Genomic DNA, 20621 nt, shown 5'->3' on the forward strand with positions numbered 1-20621 from the left:
TTAGTCTGTGGAAGGTGGCAACGCTGTTTTGGTTGCCGTGGTGACTAAGGGCCTTAGGGAAGGTTATGTAGCTCATCAGTAGGATATTCTGGGATGACTGGGATGAGGGACGTCTTCAGTGAGCACTTATCCTTCCATTAGGAGACAAGTATCTTCTTTATTTCAGATTTTAAATCCCTTTTTATGATCTTAATACACATAACTTTTCGACTGATATTTCCTCTCTGGTTTAAGGGTTGTGGGTTTTTCCCAGTATGGAGCAGTGGTGTGACTAAAATATTAAATAGTTAAAGGAAGCCTGTGAGTCTTCATTTCGTCATTGTCTTCATTCTGACTTCTCTCAATGTGTCTGCAGCAGTTAGGAGGAAGTAAAGCCCCTCTGTAGGGAAATAAATAACAAAGAGTTTGAATTTCCTTATTGTGCTCCCACATTTACTCTAAATTATCCCTAAATTATCTTTATCATTTTACATTGTACGCTTTTTTTGAAACCCCACAATTTCAACTCATCACTGAAGCTGACACGTAAACTTTGAATCTCGCTCTACATGTTTCGAACATGACCCTCTTAAATTATAATGTCCTTCTCTTAACTTAAAAAAAAGTTGGGTACCAACCGTACCAACAGGAAGACTTTTATTTCTGGCTCCAAAAACTTTTCCAAATGTTTTTTTAATACACAATGACTTATAATTTAAGTGTGCAAGACCGCTTGATTAATGGAAGAGTAATTGATACTAAACTATTAGAGGGAAATTTATATTTAACATAAGGTTTTTTTCAATTAGGGGAAATACATTAGCACAAAATCAGGAGGACAATAAGTTTGATATCTTGGGAAAAAAGGCAAATTATCTCGTTATTTCGATAAAACAGCGTTTTATGAATAAAGGGTAATTAAGACCAACTGCAAAAAAAACAATTAAATCCCTCCATTATTCATCTAAATAGTTTCAAATAAATGTGTTCCAGCTGTATTAAATTAAATCATGCTAAAATATTTAAAACGTGTTTTGTTCTGATGTCATTCCTTTAAAGCAAGGAGGACATAACGTGATGAGATTGGTCAGGGAGAAAACATGAAGTTATGCTCAGCCCTGACCTCTGCCTGACAGGCAAGGATTCCCGCCAGTCTGTGTCTGCCCACAACACGTTTCACCGTCAAAAACTGTAGAATAGCTGTAAACTTGGGCAAACATGGGATGTTTTTATTAAAAAGCTAGTTATTACCAGTTTTTTTGAAAGTTGGGTGAAATTTTGAAAAGTACCTACCGAGAGGATGTGCCTTCAAGATGCGTTCAGGGACAGAATATTTGGATGTGCCGCTGAACCGAACAACGCTTCTTCTTTTTTGTTTTTTAGCTCAAGGCGGAAGTTCACGTTTGTTGGCAGAGTTGAAAACAGAAGAAGACTCTAATCGGCGTTTCAAACTGAAGAGTTCTGGATAAAGGTAATACTGGTCGGTGTGTGCCTCGTGACAGAATTAAATGAAAGGTGTGGGTCGCTCGAGAGGCCTGCTTTATCTTCCTGTGTGTGTGTTTACATGTTCAAGTTCCTGCCTGGTGCCTCATGAGTCATATTAACATGATGCTGCTGTATGTTTGAAGGGAGACGACATATAATGTTATATCATAGCGGTATTATCGTCTTATGTATGTGAACACAGTAACACGCTAACCAGTGTTGAGCTAATATAGTTTACTGTTTAGTTAGCTAATAGATTACCCGGTGTTATGGTGTAAAGAGTGACCGTGTTAACTCGAGACTTTCAGCCGTCTGCGGTTGTCTGCGTTACAACAGAAGTTGAAAACTGAAAGTGTCTGAACGAGCGCCTCTCTGTAATTACCAGACCTAACAAACTAACAGATTACATACAATAATTAATGATTATGCACTATGATATCTATTTTTATACAACAGTTAGTTTCCTAGCAATCTGATTGGACAAGAAAAAAGTATTTCATGAGTGACAGGAGGCATCACTGGGACTTTTCACATCATATGTATCCCTCCTCCTCAGCATACAGGAGCTCTGAATACTTTGAAAGAACATTTAGAGCTGACAGAGTTTTTCTGTATTCATCATCTGAAACCTCAGACAGACTCTGACGTCACTGGTTTCATGATCACATTCAAGTTCATACTACAGAGGAGCTGCTCTCTGGTAACCATGGACACCAACAGGAGAACAGGATGTCCGGGTTGCTTAGCAACAGCCTAGTTTCAGTTAAACTGTGGAACTAGTTAATTTAATGGAGTTAAAAAATAATGTGTAGTTGTTTTTATGACTATTTTCTGCTATTATAATCATTGTATTAAAGTAATATGACACTGGAGGAGGAGATCTTGTTCTGGATATCAGCACTGATGTGATTATCTTCAGACTGAATCATGTTAAAGTCGTTGTGTTAAATTTATAACGAGAAAATGGAGCTTAAAAGTAAAAATATCAAGTGAAAACCTTTACCTGTCCAAAGACACTTCTACTTCCTCTGTTAACTGACATTTTCAGAGGAGGGGGAGAAATGTTCAGGTATAATATTTCAGAAAAATGAAAGGCACAATCTGCACAGACTGGATTGTAACACTACTGACAGTGTAGTCACCTCTCTTGTTGTTCTTGCAGTTGGAAGACACCAAGTAACGACCGTCATGCAACCGTGACACCATGACGACCGATCCCAGGAGTTTTACCGAACCAGAATCTGTCAGCCCATGACACCTGAAGGTCTGAGACGGCCGCTGAGTCCAGGTGTGTGTTCTCCTCAGAGGAGAGCAGCGAGCAGCCTCCGTGTTACACGCACATGTTGAGCAAGATGGATCCTCCGACGACTTCTGAAGGTAGTGACGCAAACACCAAACTGAGGTACGTCCTCCTGGATGAACAAAAATGTCTGACTGGGCAATAAAATTAGTTTTTTTTATATTTTATATTTGTGGTTTAAGAGAATTTTGGAAAAAAATGAGTCCCTCTTTGACTTACCCCACCACTCCCCCTGGGCTTCCGTTGTTCACATCCTCCCCCCTTGTTTACTTCCTGAGTGGCCCCAGGTATGTGGTCACCAGCCACCAGTGTTTTTCTGCCTCATCTGTACTTTAGCTGAATCCTGAAAAAACATCGTGCACTAGAGATCTAGGTCAAAAGTAGCAATCTTCCATTAAGTTCTCTTCTTCTCCCTGCTTCAGCTCCATGTCAGAGACCCCCATGTGTCGGATCTGTCACGACGGGGGGGCTCAGGAGGAGCTGCTGTCGCCCTGTGAGTGCTCCGGCTCTCTGTCCTCCATCCATCGCAGCTGCCTGGAGCACTGGCTGTCTGCTTCACGGACCAGCTTCTGCGAGCTCTGCCAGTACCAATTCACGGTGACGAGGACGTCCAGGTCTCTGCTGGAGGTACTGGAGGAGAAGGGGGGGGGGGGGGATGATATGAGACATATAGCATCATGTTGGATCTTAACGCTGACTCTGCTGTCCTCCCTGTCGAAGTGGTTAAAGAACCGGTCCCTGCGTCAGGAGAAGCGGACTCTGTTTGGAGACATGGTGTGTTTCCTCCTCATCACTCCTCTGGCCTCCGTCTCCGGCTGGCTCTGCCTGCGCGGTGCCATCGATCATCTCCACTCCTCCAGCCGACTGGAGGCCATGGGGCTCATCGCTCTCACCGTGGCGCTCTTCACCATCTACCTCTTCTGGACGCTGGTCAGTGTGATGAGTGCTTGTTAAACATACATTGATCTGCACGGGTTTATTCTGACCCTGATTTAAACTGGGTCAGGATGTCCTCTCCTTCCTGCTGGCTAACCGTAAACTTCACAAATATTCTGCGAGTCAGCAGGTGCTACCGAGGTGTCAATGCGTGATCCGTGTCTCCCTCAGGTGTCTCTCAGGTATCACTGTCGGCTGTACAACCAGTGGAGAACGTCCAATCCGAGAGTGATCCTCCTGCTGCCCCGCCCACACAGCCCGGTGTCGGCTCGTCACTCTTTACAGTCCTCACAGAGAGGGAGGCAGCCGTCCAAAGAGTCCATCGTCTGAGTCCCAGTCCAGGAGTAAGACTGTGTCCCACAGGGGGGGAATATAGCTGCACTTTAAACTCGGCTCTGACTGCTTCTGATGGAGCTGTGAGCAGACGCAGGGAGTACTGACTCACCTGTGAGCACACCTACACACACCGTCAGGGTGATGGAGCGGCCATGTTGGCTCCTGATGAAGGAGGGACCATCATCGACCAATCATGATTTAGCACTGTGATCGAGACGCGGAGCAGCAGCCGAAATTGGCTGTTGTAAAGAATCCAAGTTTGATATCTTCACTACTTGGGGAAATATACTGGCTCCCACATTTCACACTTCAGGGCGTAAAACAAAGTAAAAATGTGTTTGATGTGAAGTTTAACGTGTAATTCTAATCAACGAGGGTCGTTTGTTTGACCTGAATTCGTGCTCACATTAAAGGTCGTCTCCTGGTTCAGGTCCGTGCACACTAACAGATTCTGTTCTGCTTAGAGGTGCATGGAGAGTTTTCGCACTTTTCTTTGATTTATAATTAAAGTATTTGATAAGAGCATGATTTATACCAAAGAGTATTTTTATTAAAGCATTATGTTGAGGTTTTTTTGTTTGAGGATGTAATTTAATAAAATGTTTCCTACTAAACGGTTGATGTGAGGATTGTATTTTAATTGAGCTTGTATATTTCTTTTCTAGTCTTCTGACTACTAAGAGCTTTTACACCGCAGGTCACACCTACACATTCACACACTGATGGTAGAGGCTGCTGAGTAAAGAGTCCATCACATTCACACACCTCTGACAAAGCAGAAGGAGCAACTTGGGGTTAAGTGTCTTGCCCAAGGATACATCAAACATGTGGCTGCAGGAGCTGGGGATCAAACCCCCCGACATTCCTGTTAAATCTGACACATTGACCTGCTAAAGCTTCAATATTAAGGTCAGAAGTTGGACTTTTTACAACTATTACAGCAGCTCTCTGCTCAGAAACCAGTTGAACTACACCAGCCAGATAAAAAGGCACATTAGCAGCTTCATACTTTGATAATTACTGGATGTAAATGTTTGATTGTCCCGTGTGCAGACATGTCGGACTGAAGAAAGAGACGCAGGTACAAGAAAACATTTAATCATTCAGCTACAAAGGCTACAAGTCAGAGCATGCATTTAACACACCAACACAAAACTTACTTCAAACAGTTCAAAGAGCAAAAGTTAAGAATACAATCAACACTTTTTATTAGTGGTGCAACACGTATTCAAAGTCAGAGACAGAAATGTTTGCAGCATTTAAACCCCGGAGTGCAGAATGAGCGTCTTACAATTTGTCACATTATTCTGGAGCTTCTTTTTATTTGGAGGAAAATGATGAAAACTAGAGCAGGAAGTCGCTTCCAGGCCGGTTTGAGTCCAAACACTTTCTGCAACACGGGGTTAAACATCTGCAATCAAACTTCAAACACTTTCTGACTTTCTTTGAATACAATCATACAATCATGGTTTGCTTTTTTCAGTTTTTTTTCTTCTCAAGATACGAGCAGAAACATGTCCTAAACCGATGTTTCAACATTTTTAAATCTGACTTTTTGTCATGTTCAGGTCCAAACTCATCCCAGGAGGAAATTTAAAGGAGCAATATGTAAGAAATCTAGTGAGTGAAATGATAAAGTGAGCTTACTATCTGATCAGACATTAATGAAACATGTTGAAGTGCTTCTCTGACAACAATGCAGCAGTCAGTATGTCCTCCTTCTAACTTTAGATTCTGGTCCTGAATGCTCTGGATTTGTTTGGACCAGAGAAGGTAGACGGTTTTAAGGCGCCCCCACACAGCCGTTTTGCACGCCCCTCGGTTTGTCAGATATGAGAGCAGTTATCAGGTCAACAGGTGTTGCAGTGATGGAAGCGGGCAAGAGAAGTGGTTCAGATAGAAGTGATTGTACCCGACCTAAAAAGCCTCTGCATGTTTCTAATAAGCTCCACGAGCAGAAACGTGCTCAAACTAGGATCAATATTGGAGATGTTTTTGAAAAATGGAGAGAGGTTAGAACACAGAAAGGTTTACAGACCGATGCAGAGCTGGATAAACACTGAAGCTACAGTGTCCACCACATGGTGACCTGAGTGAGCATCGACTCTAGAGAGGAGGGGGGGAGACAGCTCTCTGTGATGTTTAGAATTTGGACTGCAGTACCCATTTTAACCACTAGAGGTCATGGTTACATATTACTCCTTTAAGGAAGTGAATAGTGTTTTTTTTTTGTTTTTTTACAATCTTGCTGTAGTAGTTTTTTTTACAAATTGTGAAGTGATTTAAAGACCGAAACTGTCGCTGACGTCTCGCGACCTTGCTTGTGGTTTTGAAGGCCTAAAATGAAGCATCCATAATAAAATAAGATAAAATATATAATAAAATAACAAAATTAAAATCTATTTAAAAAATGACATGGCAAAAACTCGCCGTCCGTCTGAGTTCAGCTGGTTGTCGAATGTTTTATAACAGTAAAAACTACAAAGCGGTGTCGATATGTTCTTTTGGTTCTTCTACCGAAAAACTCTTTTTTGTACTTTTATGTGAAATTGAAAGACAAAATAAAATCCATACATTTTATTGAAATACACTACAAAAGATAGAAAAATAGTTCTAGTATTACAGTTGGCAGCAGACTGGCTGGGCTCAGAGGAGGAGGAGGAGGAGGAGGAGGTGCCTGGTTGGTGCGGAGTGATCACATGATGGAGCAGCCTCTCTTAGCGGTGCGAGGGTCTCCCTGAAAACAGACAAGCAAACACAAATATGTATACATTAGGGATGTCATGATTATAGGAAAAATCGAACACCTGTTTTGTCACCACGGCAACAACAATATGATTGCAAGGCGCCCAATATTTGGACTTTGAAAATTACCGTGAAAATTGCAGGCAAACAGGAAAGATTAATACAATTAATTTGGCATCATTCTGGTACCTCGCTCTCCTTCTCTCGCCGCAGCTTTGGGTTAACACGTGTAAGAAAGTTTAATTAACTAAATGAACATCAAAACTAGAGATCGAGACCATTAACTCAGGAGGAAAATGTTTACCAATAGAACAAATCGACTGAGAAGTAGGAACATTTTTATCATGGTCTACTGCCCCTGCTGGCCATGAGAAAGAATGCCGGTTTAAGGCACTTTCTTTTTTTGCAGCTTTAAAGTCAAAACGAGAGGATTCTGTCTCCGTGTGCAGTAGAATCATCTTTTCAAAGGGGGAACTGAAACTCCATCTTTTTGTCTCACCTGCTGGTGGAGGAATTCTTCCTCAGCCTCTTCTTCATCATCATCTTCCTCCTGCTCGACTGCTTCAGTTGTGTATATGGTGGTTCTCTTTGCCACCTCCTGAAACACACACACACACACACACACACACACACACACACACACACACACACACACACACACACACACACACACACACACACACACACACACACACACACACACACACACACACACACACACACACACACACACACACACACACACACACACACACACACACACACACACACACACACACACACACACACACACACACACACACACACACACACACACACACACACACACACACACACAAACATACCTCCATCAGCATCAAAACACAAAAACAAAGAGTAAAATCCAGAGTACTTTTAATTCCTGATAAAATATTTATTTTAGATTTTAACCTTAGAAGATATGGGCAATTGTTTGCGTGTAGAACATGTGTATGTGTGCAGGACTCTGTGTGTGTGAGTGTATGTGTGTGTGTATGTAGGACATTGTATGTGTGTGTGTGTTCTGACCTCTCCCTGAGGGTTGATGAGCACCACGTGGATGTCCTCCCCGTTGCTCCAGGAGCTCTGGTTCTTCCACACCAGGTCTGCGGGGGGTTTGGAGCTCACACCTGCGTCAGAGGCCCACACCTGCACGCAGCAAAACACACGGTCAGACTCTGATTCATCACAGACACGGGGACTCACATGGAGCGACGGAGAACAAACACGGCTGCATTTCACAGAAAGATGAAACTCTCACCATGACTTTCTGTCCCGCCTTCAGCACGTATTTAGGAGTGAACTTGTAAGTGGCCGTCTCACTTCCGATCGTCTTGATCATCTCGTATCCCACCATGGCCTGGTCCTGAACACAACATTTCAAGTTGAATAAATCGGACGCATCTCTTCACAAACCTTCAGGGACTAAACTCCTCCGACGTCTCACCTCGTCTCCGCTGTTTTGCAGACTGATGAACTTCCCGTCCGTGTCGATCTCGTCGATGCAGACGGGTCCGGTGGCCGAGGCGGAGTGAGCGATGGACACCGAGCTGCTGGCCTCTTGTTCCTCCACGTCCACGCGCTTCCTCTTCCCCTGAGTGGTGCGAACGCTGCGGCTGCTGGAGGCTCGAGACACGGTGACCCGAGAGGACGGGCTGGGAGACAACTGCAGTCTGAGGGAGGGAATCAGAAAAGTTCAGATCCATGTCACCGAAGAAAGGTTGTTTAATTCTTCCTGCTCGTGTCCTCACCTCTCCTCCTCTCCCTCCAGGAGTTTCCTGTAGGCGTTGATCTCCATGTCGAGGGCCAATTTGACGTCCAGCAGCTGCTCGTACTCGTTGAGCTGCTGCAGCATCTTGGCACGGACCTCGGCCATCTCCATGTCTTTGTCGGCGAGCATCCTGCGGCTCAAATCTTTCTCCTGAATGAGCGCCGCCTCCAGCTCTGAAATACGATCGCGCCAACCACGAGTCTGACAACAGAGGGGCGGGGAGGGGGAAGTGTTAGAGATGCAATGATGCGCAACTTACAGAGCAGTCAGATACTTCAGGACAGTCCGAATTCATTCTCTGCTTGTTTGTGTACAGGAAACCATGGCAACTGAAATCGCGCGTCTTGTGTCTGAGTTAGAGGTGATTATACGCTCCTGAAGGGTTTTTCCTTCTGCAGAATTTTGTAAAAGCAGAAAATATGATGCTAACCAGCGGACAAATCTAGAGAAGTGGAACAGATGGTAATAAGGTAACCAGGATCCATTTAGATCTTTCTGTTCAGGTCAGTGTGACACCTGAGTGTTCATCTAAAACAGGTGAGTGAGAACTGAGATAAACATGTATGGCTGTGGGTTTAGGATGTAAATAAATAGAAGAGTAGTATGAGTGTGTCACCTCCTTCTGCAGTCCTGTCAGCTGTGCGCTCAGACTCTCGATCCTCAGCGCAGACTCTCTCAGCTCCTCTCGGGCCATGTTGGCTGAGGCTCCGTTCATCTCGGACAGACGGTGAAGATCCTCCAGCTGTGGACAAACATCAAAGAAGAGTCAGAGAGAACATCGAGAGTTTCCACCTCTGCACAGAGAGAAAGAGGAACCGAGACGCTCTGTTCACTTCCTGACACTCAGGAAATCACTCAGAAGACGTGTTTGTATTTTGTTTTTTGTAACGTGTGTTACAGAATGTCTCAAGTGTTTGCAAAAAAAGGACAGAAGCGTGTGGTGCTGCAGAGTCAACCTGCAGATGATTTAACAAGTTTATCAACACGCTGTAGATGGAATATGAGTGTTTACATAGACTTTACTTTATTGTCCCAAAGGGGAAATTCTTATCCACTTCACAGTACAGTTATGGACAGCACGCCGACAGATAATAACAGATGGAAAAACACAACAAGATAACATGCAGACAAATATATAGACAGAGTGGGACTGGGGTGTTTTTATTTTGGCCTTTTGTTGAGGGCTGCTATGGCTGCAGGCACATGTTTTCATCTATGATGAAGTCACTTCAAGGCGGTCTGACCTCCTGACAACCTTCCTTTTCTACACTGCATGAAACCACAAGTTCACACATGCAGCCTGCAAGAGCTTCTGTGATCAGTAATTATGATTTTTGTAAATTTTACAGCAACATCAACAGAGAGCTCTGTTATTGTTTCTTTTTTGGATCCACGGTCCAATATGAGATACCATAAAAAACCTTCACACACTTTTCACCACAGCTGTACTTAAACGTTTTATCTCCATCACGACTTCATGCAGATTAAAGTATGAAGTCTGTGTTTTTCTGACACCTTGAAGCAGCCAATGCAACAGAAGAAGGAAGTGTTCTGCATTAGAAGCAGGGCTGAGACTCTGAAGCGTAATCTGTTCTAAAACCACAGAGCAGGGACGTGATGACGTCTTTTCTTTTTACACTACAGACATTAAGATAGCTGTGTGTGTGGATACCTTGGTGAGGTAGGTGCTCTCCATGTTTTCCTTGTAGATCATGATCTGCTCCTCGTTCTGAGTTCTCATGTCGGTCAGAGCCTGAGACAGTTTGTACTCGTACTCCTCCTTCCGTCCAGAATCCACCTCCACCAGACGGGTCTCGTACCGGTGCCGGGCCTCCTTCACTTCCTACAACACAAAACATAAAAAGGTCCACACATTCAGAGAGCATACTCATGGTTTTTAATCCTGTCCTGATTAACTCATCTTAACTTTATGCTGCAAACAGTACTAAGACGTCAGCTGCTCACCTCCTCGTGCATGCTCTTGCGGAAGTCCTTCTCCTCGGTCATACTCTGGCAGCGGTTCTCCAGGTCGACACGGAGCAGCATCTCATCAGCCAGGTGCTTCTTAGCCTGAGCCAGACCGGTGTCCAGCTGAAGACACATGAAATGGTCAATACAAGTCCAGGTGTCATGGAAATGAACTCATGAGAAAATAAACCGACAAACTTAACACGCAAACACCTTCAACATGTAACACACAGTTATCACAACAAAGATGATGCACAGCATACAAATAAGAGTTTTAAGTTCTGTCTGCCTCGCTCGGTGTAACAGGTACAACAAGGTTAAGCGTTTCATCATGTCGATGCTCCAGCAGCTCTTTACCTCCTGCAGCTGTTCCTGCATATCTGCCAGCGTGGCCTCCAGGTTCCTCTTCTCAGACAGCGCCGTGCTCAACATCGCGTCTTTAGAGTTCAGCTGAGCCTCCAGGTCCTTCAGCCGGGCCTGAGCGCCGGCCGCCTCAGAGTCCTTCTTACTGTAGCTGAAAGAGAAAGAGAGAGAGGGATGAGTGGATTTGTAATAACAGTGTGTGATGGTAGCGGAGGACTTCAGTTACTCCCGTATTAATACTCGTCTTTGGGAGTGATGTCCTTAAAGGCACCACGCACAAATGAGTACAAGGACTGATGCACGGAGTAGAAAGTTAGAGGCTGTTTAGTGCAGGATAGAACAAGATAGAATAAGATATTCCCCCTGAATCAAAAGACATTACAACGTTATTTCAGTGACATCACGATTATTGTCTTGATTCGATATTATCCAATGCATTAGTTTTCCCGTCCAGATGCTTGTTAAAAAACAGCGGGGATAAATTCTTGTACCTGTTTTTTGTTGCCTGCTCCTCCGGGTGATGATACCGTCTTTATGTTCATTAAGACCCTCGACGTGTTTGACCGCACTCTGAACAAGAACTGACCCCACACACCGGAAAGACAAGACCCGCCTCCTTCTTTCAAACCGGTGTATCATGTTGGAACTTTGTGTTACTCTTCTTTGTGTGTTTTGTTGTTTTCTACTTCTTCTTTGTTAATAGCGGTCAGTCTAACCGGATCAGAATTAATCTAAAATTGTCCACAATGTATTTTGGTTTGCCGAGTGTGGCTAACGTTAGCAGTGTTGCACTGCCACCTTCAGTCCTTGCAGGTTAAAATCCTCATTCCTGTGTTAAATGTGGATATACATCTCTCCGGTGAACGTGCCAGTTTAACCTGACATCCTGCATACAACTTTATCTGCATTTTCTAGATCAACACGCTGCCAAACTGCTCTGCTCCTAAGAGATGCTATCTTCTCACTGTGCTCGTTTACATCGGGGTAGAAGAGCGAGGAGAGCAGGCCCATTAACCAGTCTATGACTACTAGGTCTGTCTTTTTTTTCCTTAAAAAAACAACAACTTAGAACAAATTTAGAATGAGACATGGTAATGTTCGAACACAGGGAGCCAGCTTGGAGAGTTGCCGGTTTGTAGTGACCCTGTTTCTCTCCACCAATAAGTGTGCTGCCATCTGCAGAGCGTTGCTCTCATTAAAACATGTGCCACCCATCGTACTGCGCGTTCTGCCCGCCCGCCTCAGACTGTAAATATTACGTTCACCTGCCTAGGAGCTGGAGTCTGACGTCACTTTCCTGCGCCGTCCACTTTGCCATTTCGTTTTCGAGTTGGTTTGAATTATGATCACTTTTTAGCACGGCAAGTTTGAAAACGAAAAGCCCTTTTCGTTTTCATTTGAATGATGTCATACAATATGCATACATAGAGAGTAAAAGTATAATGCAAACGGATGACTGAATATTAATTTTAAATATAGGTCAAATAATGCACCTATAATCTGAAAATTAAAACGTGTTTCTGTTCCTGTATTTTCATTTTAAAATTAGCTTTTTCATTTGAATTATGATACAGATTTAGCGGGGCATTTTTTGAAAATGATGAAGCAAATGCCATTTTCTTCCTCATTTTAATTTAGTCAAAGAATGTGCATTTTTGAAGTTGAAAACTAAAATTCAAATTAGATAAATTAATCATTTTATTTTTGAGTCAAATAATACACTCATATTCTGAAAATTAAAAAGCATTTCTGTTAATGCATTTGAATTTTCAAATTAGCTTTATCATTTGAATTTTGATCACTAATCGCTTCCATAGAATAGTAGGTACTAAACAGTATACAGCACAGATAGTAGGTACTTGGCAATTCGGATGCAGCCTTTAAGTCTGCACGAATCAAGATGGAGAATTATTTACGATTAATCATGCAGCCCTACAACAAACTATCAACCAAACAAAGAGAAAACTCTCCAGCATCTGACTGATCAAACGGAAACAGCTGCATTTATTCATGTACAAAAAGATGAAGATGTGTCATTGATACACAAAACAGCATAGAGCCGCTTTGCCTCCAGGTCGGTTTCCTTCAGTCTGCACCATCATGTATAGATATTCTATACTCTGTCAGCGTGACATTTAAGGGTTTGTTACTGAGGGAAGAATTCCTTTTTGTCAGCTTTCAGTTAAAAATAAACAGTAAATATAAATAGAGTAGACTGGTGTGTGCCTGAGGGGTCAGAAAGATCAAACTGGTTCCTTGTTCGACCAGTTTAAAGTCAACAGAGTCCTCTGGTGGCCAGAACGGTTCAAGGCAGAAGAAGAGAACAGCTTCTTATTTCTGTCATAAATTAAACTGTGAATCACATTTTTTTATGATGGGATTTTGCACATTATCTAAGATATTTCCCTGTTTTTGTGGTTCAAAGTTAATCCAGTTTGTCCCTGAACACTTTGGTTCAAAAACACATACAAATACAAACAAGAGCTGCATATTTTCACTTTCAAAAACAGGCCTTGCTTCCGTTTCCTGGCTCTGAGCGAGGGTTAACTGAGTCAACAGTGCGACTGTGTCAGTGGGCTTGCGAGTATAAATCAGCCTGTTATTGGAGCTGGGCTGGGACGGCCTCAGGGTTAGGTTGAGCGGAGGAGGAGGACAGCGGCTGAAGTGGACAAACTATGAGAGGAATGTACTGAGGTATGTCTGCTGGCTCCCATTTTACTGAGAAACATTAGATGGGCGGGAAGCTGCTTATCACGAGATCTCAGAGCACAACATGAACGCTCCCAGTTAGACCAGAACACTGCAGGAACTATTCTGCAGATACTTCAGGAAGTTATTATCATACAGCTCACGTCGGATCCCTGCAGAACACAGAATCCAGCACTTCCTGTTTATTTTTAAACAGAAGCTTTTACCACAAACACTTAAAGTAAACTTTGTTTTTAAAGTAAAGCCCGACGTCTTCAGGAGTTCCTGCTCGTGAAATGAAGAGTCTGAAACAGAAGCAGCTCTTTGACGATACGTTGCCTGCTGGCTTCTAAAGATTTAGTGATTTATGGTTATTCCACATTTATACTAGCAGACTCTGATGAGCTCAGACGACAACACATCTTTGTACATTCACAGCACAGCGGGAGCTCCACACACACAATCAGACATGCACGCACACACAGCATTGTCCTCCCCTGCTGGCTCAGCTGAAACCGTCTTGCCTCTGTCACTAACTCTGAAAAACGGTTGGGGGGGGGGGGGGGGGGCACATCGTCCCTACATTAAGCTTACACAACATTGAGATTGAATACGAAACATCACAGGGGCGTAGATATAGCGGCTGACAACTAACCAATCTGTTTTTACACGAGGACTTGTGTTGTTTTTTTAACACCAGGGTGTTTCTACTGTCGACACAACAACTCTATCTTCACCACTCTGCTGTGTGCCGTCCGTGTAAGCCCCGCCCACAGCTAACAAAACACACTATAATGAAACATGGACCGTGGAAAACTGTTTTCCTTGAAGCTTTGCAGAGCTGTGTGCAGATAAACACCGGGTTTATCTATGAATGTTATGTATTCTCAGCATGGACTGTGCAGTTATTATTACATACTGAGCAGGTGTTATACTTTGACAAATGAATAACTACATAATAAATTACTTTTACACAACGAGTGCATAACGGCAAACTGTCAATGAATCGTCTCCGCTGTGGTTTGATCTGAAGGTATTTAAAAATGCTGCAACAGTGACTGAAGTTATCCACGCACAATCAAGATACGAGGTGTGTGTGTGTGTGTGTGTGTGTGTGTGTGTGTGTGTGTTTGGGGGGGTAAAATGATTATAAAGTGGGGTTAAGGGCCGCTTTAACTGGCCGACAGACTACAGACTCAAACAGGCGTCCTGCCACCTGTGATCTGCTGTCAGAGAGCGCACACACGCACACACACACAGTACTTCCTCTGTTCCAACAACACACCACCTGACACACCACGCGTGTGTATTTTTCCTTGACGATCTGGTAAGTTGATTTAGCAACAACGTTGAAATGCTACATCACTTTTCACCGTCATGAGGCGTTTTACACTCTAGTGAAATCACACTCGGCTTTAAGTGAAGTTTTAAAGTGTTTGAAATTGACACTGCTGCGTGTTTACAAAAAGAGAAGACGCATCATTTGACTTACACTTTGTTTTTAGTTAAGGTAACGTGAATTTGTGTGTGAAGAAGCCGTTTAATCAGCTCACATTGTCCATTCATCCACTTCAGGTCAACAGCTGTGAGCTGCAGCTGTTGTCACATATACGTGAACACACATGCGCACACAGACAGACACACACAGACACACACACACACACACACACACATGCACACACAGCAGGTTTCAGCGGCTGGGTGGCATGAAAGCCCTTCTTTTCAACACAAACGTCCATGTCTGCAGTATGTCAGGATGTATGTTAAACCTATCACAGTGGATATTTTAGTCTTCAGTTTGTTTAAGAAACAATAAGTAAGCGGGATCATGTTTGCGACGCATAATTCTTTCTTTGGCTCAAAATATATACATTAAAATCCTAACACTGTGACCAAACCTAAACCAAATAACGCGCAAGTAGAGAAAAAGATGTGTAGCATAGAAATACTCTAATAATCCACAGCGTTAGAATAACTCCTAAACAGAATATAAACCTAGGCATACATGCAAAAAGATACCAATCTAAGCATGAAGATATAATACACGAGAAATATGCAAATTTGCAATAATATTCACAATAAAAAACAATCTACAGGATAGTAAATAGTATAATAAGACATATAGCGGTTTATGTACATATTTAGGAATATGTACCCATGTTAATCCAGACTATGAATATGTAAAAATATGCGTATTAATAAGTGTGACTATGTACAGACATGTGCATCACCACTTGTAATTAAATAATAAAGAAAGAAAGGATGTATACAGAAGTAAATATTAGATAATGAAGTCCACAGGTCAGACAGGGTTCATTATTGTTTATTTCTATTATATAAAAATAATTAGCAACTCAACTCTTCAACATTTGTGTATAAAATATTAAAACACCAAAAAAAAACTCAATAAAATGCTGTCCCATCCCCCTAAATAAACAGAAAACATTTATTTTTCGCACCCGTGTTCTCGCCTTTTGTTCTGACCGGACTACAACAGCGGACCCTGAAGGCATCATGTCACCTTCAGGGCAGTCAGACACGATAATTCCCACTGGGGTTTTTGTTACGTATTCACTTTTCTTCTTGTTAGTTATGCTTGTATAGTTAACTTTTATGAACATTATATGACAGCAGTTAAGACTTTAAACGCGGTTTTATTGTGAGTTTCCTCTTTGAGCTGCACACAGACAAAGGTGGGCGGGTAACGGCTGTCAATCATTCAAAATAAGGTTTATTATTTTACTATTTGGAAAAGAAAAATGGTTGATTTAGAGATTTAGAGCGCTAAAAGCTTATATTGTTTAATTTAAAAGTACTTTATTGGTAGGCAGAGTTTGGGTGACGCTCTCAGCAGGGTAGAAACGTAACGTAACGTAAAGCTTCACAAGCGGCTCGAAACTCAAAGTGTAGCTTTGACTTTCATGTGTGATTAACTTTAGAGGCTTACTTCTGCAGGAGCTGCTCATGGTCAGCTCTGATCTTGCCCAGCTCGATCTGCAGCCAGGCCCGCTCCTTAGAGGACTCATCCAGGCTCCTCCTGGCGTCAGCGAGCTCGGTCTCATACAGAGCCTTCAGACCGGACACCTCCCGGCTCCTCACGTCCTCCTTCTCGTTGATCTGCAGATGGAGGACGTCGTTTTCGGACTCCAAGCTGCGGACTTTATCGATGTAGACGGCCAGGCGGTCGTTGAGGTCCCGCAGGTCGTGTTTCTCCTGGAGCCTGGTGATCCTCGTCGGGCTCAGCGGTGTGCCGCCGCCACACGTGCTCCTCTGACCGGTCGGCGTCGCGGTCGCCATTGCAGCAAAAGTCGCTCAAAACTCGGTAACAAAATACCGGAGACGAACCCGAACTCAGGTATCACCTCTATGGGTGTAACGATTCGGATTTTACAGCCCACACTTCCGTAAACTCCTCTGGAAGTGTCTCCTGTCCTTTCTTCGCGGAATGAAAGAGGGGTTTGGCTTCCCAATCCAATATGGCGGCTCATTGAAACATTTACGTTAGACTCAACTGGCCAATGGAGCAGCTCGACGCAATGCGTTCTTTCAACTTTGACTTATAGGTTCGATCGATAATGCAACCGGCGTACGCCATGTATCTCCCGGGCGGGCGGAGTTAATTTTCGACATTCTAGTTTTAGCATCTAGCTCCGCGTGTTCAACACGGGATGTTGCGGTGTTCACAACAAGTGCTTCTTAGAGAAATAACGCCTCAGCTTGAATTTATTTGATTAAATCATATCTCCCGGTTAAACAGCGGAGGAAACAAAAGACAACAATGAAAACCATAACTTTAAGTCGACGTTTGAGGATTATACATACTTATTTTGTTGATTATTTTAGGTAAATGTTATTTCCACACAGCCAAATTTAGTCCCTTCAACCTTTTATTCATAGTTTTTGGGCGGATTTCAGCTCCTCCCGCCTGGACGTCGGTACACAGTACCATCCATAGACTGCAAATAATAATGTTTAATACAGTCTATGCTTTAAAGTACCATTTAAACTTAGACTGTAAAAAATACAAATTATAAAGTAAATATTTGATTCATATTCCTATTATATTTATTACATAGGGCTATATTATGCTTAGCCTATATACTTTTTTACTTGGCTTACCTATTCTAGACATATTTTCTCTATTAACTAATGAGTTAAAGATCAATGGGGGGAAAGCCACTTCCTTTAGGTAAGGAAGACTGAGTCCACACACCAGATGCTTCTCTGAGTCTTATTTAATGAAATATATCACCACATGTGAAGTCTCGGGGCCCTGGCCCTTCGTCAGACATAGTATACTTTATTTTGGGCTGTTACACAGAAATGATCCTTAAAGTGAAGCTGCTTATTTGTCCCTGCGATCATGGTGTCCCACAAACCAGCCGAGTCGAGACAAATATGATTTATCGGCCAACAAAAAGAGGCTAAATGAAACTTTCTTTGTTTGGGAGTCCTCCAGCTAAGTCCTGTACGGTCTGGAGCTGATGAATTGAGTCCTGGCGAGTATGAAGGAGTACAAACTTGTCTATGTCTCTGTGCAAAATAAGTTAAACGCTTGTTAAAACTATGCCTAAGGCATTAGAAACATGATTGCACCAGTTTTGATGAATTAGATGTTATGATGTAAAAAGGAACCAGCAGGGTGGTGGCGCAGTCCCATATATGGAGGCTATAGTCCTCAACGCAGGCGGCCCGGGTTTAAATCCAACCTGTGGCTCCTTTCCTGCATGTCAATCCCCACTCTCTCTCTCTATCCGATTTCCATCTCTATCTACTGTCCTATCTCTCCAATAAAGGCACAAAAAGCCCAAAAATAAATCTTAAAAAAAAAAAAGGAACCAGCAGGGGGCAGGATTTGTTTTGCAATGACCTGGGACCAAACTTTACATCTTTACATGTTTAAAAGGATTTTTAACAGTTCATGATTCTGCATTTTAAGACGTGAAGGTTGTTTATTCTTTCATTCACACATCAGAAGACGAGGAGAATTTTCTTTTTGAATTGTTGCCTTAAATCGTCTGAAAAGCAGCCTGACCCTCTTCAACATGTTGATATATAGAGACTACATGAAACCACAGAAAAGATCATTTAACATGAGTAGACACTTCAGAGATATCATCCCTCTTCAGAGAATAAATGTACATACCAAACGTCGGCAGGCTGCAGATCCATCATCTCTCAGTGATGAACAAACTTTAAACGGTCCTCTCAGCGACTCGCAGCTCAGTGAGAGTCGGGAGTGAGCAGGGACTTAATCTCATCAGGGACAAAATAGGGGTCGTCATTTCTCTGAAAGAAGCTGCACTGATTGATTTAAAATGTTTCTCTCCACCAGTTGATCGATGGCTGTTATCAGAGCTGGGATCATTCTCCTCTCACCAACAGAACTTTTGTTTGAATTTGATTTATTTTAGAGTTCAGAAGCTCAAAACACATCTTAGAAAGGTGAAATCATTCGTTATGTGAAAGTCTTTTTGAGCTCATTGAAATGTTTCACTTCTGTAAACGGTGACTGAACGATTGAAGGTGACCCCATGACCTATCGTATCGATCTGAAGGCCGGCCCTCGTTGGGTCGACGAAGAACGCAGCCCAAAACACATCTTAAAAATGTCAAATCAGGCCTAGCGGTTATGTTCCAATGTACGGAGGCTGAAGTCCTCTTCGCAGGGCCTTGGGTTCAAATCCGACCTCTGCCCTTTGCTGAGCGTCACCCCATCTCTCTCCTCTCATCACTTCCTGTCTCTTTTCATCTGTCCCGTCTAATAAAGGCAAAAAGGCCCAAAAATCAAAGAATCAAAGATTAAACCTCATCTAATGGTGACCTGTATCAATCTGCAGGCTGACCCTCGTTGGGTCAACGGAGAACGCCGCCCAGTATTTGTTTATGTACATGCAGGACAGTCAGTGGTCGCGTCCCTCCTTACCTGACGACTCTCCCGTCTATAGACTTTTCAAGCCTTAGAGAAGGAAATGAAACAGTTTGAAAAAGTGAACTCATTGAAATGGACTGGCAAGTATAAACCTGTATTACATGCCTATGTTTTTACTTTTCACTGTGTTTATATTTCTTCTGTTATTTGTATTTGCAGGGCACCTTTTGGAAAAGAGACCTCAGTCTCAGTGGGTCGTCCCTGCTAAAATAAAAGATACATAAAAAATAAAATGGTGTAGTCGTTTAGTTTGGTTTCATAGCATGTCGCATCGTATCATATCATGTTAAAACTCCCTTAAAAATACCAGAGAGACTGAAGCACTGATTTGGAAATAATTTATTCGCTGTAACACAACCTGGATGGTGTTTTTGTTTTTCTAAATGTCCAGCTGTTGAAGCAGACACCGACACAGTGAACAGCAGCTCGCTCACACAGTTCAGCCATGGCCCTGCTAATGTACAAACATGAAGCTCTTCTTTAGATTTTCAAACAGTTCCTGGTCTTTTTCTACAAAGTGTGGGAAGAACAGGATGTGGAGGATATCAGTGTTTCCATAACAACAGATGCACAGCAATCCTGCAGATGATCACAGTATACCAGATTTAACGCTGATTCCAGGAGAAAACTTTGTAGGTCAAGAAAACATCCGCCCGCAAAGAACCTTACTGCAGACCTGGCTATGCGGTTACTGCAGTGCATCATGGGTAAAAAACAAGAATAAGCTAATTAAAGATGCAGCCCGTGCTAACATCAGGGCACATATGCTCAGTAGCATTCATGTCAAAGGGGCTCAAAGCAGAATGTAGAATTATTCATGTGCATGCAGGTTTTAATTTCATCTCTAATGCAGGAAAGAAGCGTGAAGGTGGAGATGGTTTTCAATTTGCACCCTCTCACATCTTAAAGGTGACATATCCTCCTCCTCTTCAAGCAGTTTAAATATGTCTCAGAGCTCCTCAAAACATGTGTGTGAAGTTTCTTGTTCTAAATCCACTCTGATCCTGTATTTGATCATGTCTATAAACCCCTCTATTTCAGCCCTGCTCAGAACAGGCTGTTTCTGTGTCTGTACCTTTAAATATATAAATGAGCTGTGT

At 42.7% G+C, this 20621-nt stretch overlaps 2 protein-coding genes across 2 annotated transcripts; one reads left to right on the forward strand and one right to left on the reverse strand.

The window, feature by feature from the left end:
• Positions 1-1300: 1300 nt before the first annotated feature.
• Positions 1301-4655, forward strand: LOC132992284 (E3 ubiquitin-protein ligase MARCHF3-like). Its single transcript, XM_061061495.1, has 5 exons — positions 1301-1450; positions 2627-2866; positions 3187-3391; positions 3485-3694; positions 3872-4655. Exons 2-5 carry the CDS (start codon positions 2805-2807, stop codon positions 4028-4030), a joined length of 636 nt encoding a protein of 211 aa, XP_060917478.1. The 5' UTR covers positions 1301-1450; positions 2627-2804; the 3' UTR covers positions 4031-4655.
• A 463-nt stretch (positions 4656-5118) lies between these two features.
• Positions 5119-17079, reverse strand: lmnb1 (lamin B1). The gene is made up of 11 exons (XM_061060846.1): positions 16537-17079; positions 10896-11052; positions 10536-10661; positions 10243-10413; positions 9187-9312; positions 8551-8771; positions 8247-8472; positions 8061-8165; positions 7829-7948; positions 7281-7379; positions 5119-6773 (listed from the first exon to the last, which is right to left on the reverse strand). Exons 1-11 carry the CDS (start codon positions 16884-16886, stop codon positions 6732-6734), a joined length of 1743 nt encoding a protein of 580 aa, XP_060916829.1. The 5' UTR covers positions 16887-17079; the 3' UTR covers positions 5119-6731.
• Between the last annotated feature and the right edge of the window lie 3542 nt (positions 17080-20621).

The sequence above is a fragment of the Labrus mixtus genome, chromosome 17, assembly GCF_963584025.1.
Source record: "Labrus mixtus chromosome 17, fLabMix1.1, whole genome shotgun sequence".
In the NCBI taxonomy this organism is placed as follows: Eukaryota; Metazoa; Chordata; class Actinopteri; order Labriformes; family Labridae; genus Labrus; species Labrus mixtus.

Coding starts and splice junctions, on each gene's coding strand:
- LOC132992284 (XM_061061495.1), top strand. CDS start 2,805: ATGTTGAGCAAGATGGATCCTCCGACGACTTCTGAAGGTAGTGACGCA. Junction 2,867..3,186: donor GACGCAAACACCAAACTGAG/GTACGTCCTCCT, acceptor TCCCTGCTTCAG/CTCCATGTCAGAGACCCCCA. Junction 3,695..3,871: donor TCTACCTCTTCTGGACGCTG/GTCAGTGTGATG, acceptor TGTCTCCCTCAG/GTGTCTCTCAGGTATCACTG.
- lmnb1 (XM_061060846.1), bottom strand. CDS start 16,886: ATGGCGACCGCGACGCCGACCGGTCAGAGGAGCACGTGTGGCGGCGGC. Junction 8,473..8,550: donor CTGGAGGGAGAGGAGGAGAG/GTGAGGACACGA, acceptor TCCCTCCCTCAG/ACTGCAGTTGTCTCCCAGCC. Junction 8,166..8,246: donor TGCAAAACAGCGGAGACGAG/GTGAGACGTCGG, acceptor TGTTGTGTTCAG/GACCAGGCCATGGTGGGATA.